The sequence below is a fragment of the Mastomys coucha genome, unplaced genomic scaffold (genome assembly GCF_008632895.1).
Source record: "Mastomys coucha isolate ucsf_1 unplaced genomic scaffold, UCSF_Mcou_1 pScaffold21, whole genome shotgun sequence".
Taxonomy (NCBI): Eukaryota; Metazoa; Chordata; class Mammalia; order Rodentia; family Muridae; genus Mastomys; species Mastomys coucha.
This window is the reverse complement of record NW_022196904.1, coordinates 2,770,887-2,773,221: the sequence shown is the minus strand read 5'-3', so window position 1 is coordinate 2,773,221 and position 2,335 is coordinate 2,770,887. Positions and strand designations below refer to the sequence as shown.

The following is a 2,335-nucleotide window of genomic DNA, read 5'->3' as shown; positions in this document are numbered from 1 at the left end:
CTTTGAGGGAGAAGGGAATCAGCACTGTCTCTGCAGTAACTGTGTAGGAGCTTTCATCCCTGTGAGTAACCCATCCTTGTGGAGACTGGGCAGCTGAGATTCCTGCAGCTTGGCATTTCTGCTTAAAGTTCTCTTCTCCTTCCTAAAATCTGGTGTAATCTGAAACCACTATTACTTATTAGAATGAATTTTTTTTTTTTTGTCCTCACAGTTTGCCTACTTTTGTCAATGATTTCACTAGTCTAAAGAAATGTCTAATTCATGGCTCAGCACTCATCTGAAATTGTCCTCTAACATGACTTCTGTTGTGATATGACATATTTTTAGTTGTTGGATAGAAACATACTGTTCCTGTGGAAATCAAAATAAACCAAGTAAGTTGCAGAGAAAACTGAAGTCTCCAAAAATCTGATTTTTAAATAATCTGTGTATACAAACACTTTTACAGAGACGGTAGTAATGTCTTTGGATGTGCTTGAAGAAAGCTGGACATTTATCCAATATAATTCTAGCACCCCTTCTTTAAAAAAGAGTTAAAGTTTGAAAATTTGTGAATTAATGATATGTTTGTATCCCTCAGATGTTTCTTCTAAAATATATGATATATGTGTATATATGTCAATGCTCTTCTTTATGAACAGAAAACTACTGACCTCTTCAGAAATATTTTGTATTTTATCACTATGATGAGTACTATAAAAGTATATCAACACAGGTTGGATTATTTTGAGGGAACATTCTTTAGAAAATTCTTTATAAAAATCTTAATTCAAGTTCTTTTATAGAGTATGAATACTAAATTTATATTATAATTTATAAATATTATTTTTATATATTTTTACTTTATGTGCACTGGTGTTTTGATGACATGTATGATTGTAAAGGTGCCATGTACATACTGGCAATTGAAGGTGGGTCCTCTGGAAGAGTAGCCAGTCCTTTTAACCACTGAGCCATCTCTCCATCTCATAATTATATGTTTGAATATAAATTTGTTTTATGCACATGACAGCTCTGCTTGCTTTTATGATTGAAAATACATGAAAGCAATGCCACAAATGTGAGCAGAAGGCATTAGATCTAGAGTCATCTAGATCTCCAACAGCAAATTTGTATTTTTAACACATTCTTATGTATTAAATAAGTGTAAACGTATTTAAGCAAATAAGTGTGAACTTAATATTAATATTGTAGGTTAATGTCCAAGCAGAGTTTTTTCACAGAAAACTCCTATAATGTGATAAAGCAGTGCCACCTTTCTTGGGATAAAAAAGACTCCAAATCAATTGAAAATCTCAAAGAACTGAGAAGACTCTTGAAGACGGCGTTGTCCTACCTGATCATTATTCCACCGTCCAATGAAACCATCTCCATGTTGTCTCAAAATAAAACCCTGAAAACTACAGAAGAGTTGGCTCTTCAGATCCTTTTGCTTTGCCAGGCTGGGGTTGGTACTGTAGGCAACATTATTCTGTTTCTTCATAATTTCTCTCCAGTTTTGACTGACTCTCAGCTGAGGCCCATTCAGATCATACAAACAAACTTAGCTGTGGCCAATACCTTCATTCTTCTCCTCTTGACATTTCCAAACCATATGACAGTTTTGGCTCCAAGGAAGCCCCCAACTGACCTCACATGTAAACTTACATACTTCTTTCACATGGTGGCTCAAAGCACAAACATGTGCTCCACCTGTGCCCTCAGCACCTACCAGTTTGCCATTCTTGTTCCTGGTAACTGGGCTAGGGACTTGCTTGGACAAATATCCCCAAAGGTTGTGAGATATTCTTGTTACAGTTGCTGGTTGTTTAGTGTCTTAAATAATGCTTACATTCTAATGAATGCCAGTGGTGCACAGAAAACACACAATGGCACTGATTCTAAAGGTAATTGGGTCTGCTCAAACTCTGGATTCAGTGTTGGCATGAGCTTCTTACGGTTTGCCCAGGATATTATATTTATCAGCACCATGATCTGGACCAGTGTCTCCATGGTGATGCACCTGAACAGACACCACCAGAGAATGCACTACATACATAACATGGATCAGAAGGTCAGAGCCTATGCTGAAACCAGAGCATCCCATACTATCCTGATGCTGGTGGTCACATTTGTGAGCTTTTATCTTCTAGATTGTATTTGTACTTTCTTTCACATTTCTTTTGTGAACATTCGTTTCTGGTTGAGGCATGTCAAAGAAGTTCTGACTGTAAGCTTCCCCACCATTTCTCCCTTAATGTTGATCTTTAGGGGTCCTATGTGTCCTTGTCCTGTACCCTTCATTGTGGGGCTGCAAAGCCATGTCACTGGGGTAGCCAGTCTGGAGCAAGAGTAA

The 2,335-nt window shown here is 37.3% G+C and overlaps 1 protein-coding gene across 1 annotated transcript; it reads left to right on the top strand.

Annotated features, from left to right (window-relative positions):
* The first annotated feature begins 1,342 nt into the window (after positions 1 to 1,342).
* LOC116100356 (vomeronasal type-1 receptor 4-like) lies at positions 1,343 to 2,335 on the top strand. Its single transcript, XM_031384165.1, has one exon. The coding sequence runs from the start codon at positions 1,373 to 1,375 to the stop codon at positions 2,333 to 2,335; it is 963 nt and encodes a 320-aa protein (XP_031240025.1). The 5' UTR covers positions 1,343 to 1,372.

Bases quoted from the DNA above. Each gene is read 5' to 3' on its own strand.
- LOC116100356 (XM_031384165.1), top strand. From the start codon at position 1,373: ATGTTGTCTCAAAATAAAACCCTGAAAACTACAGAAGAGTTGGCTCTT.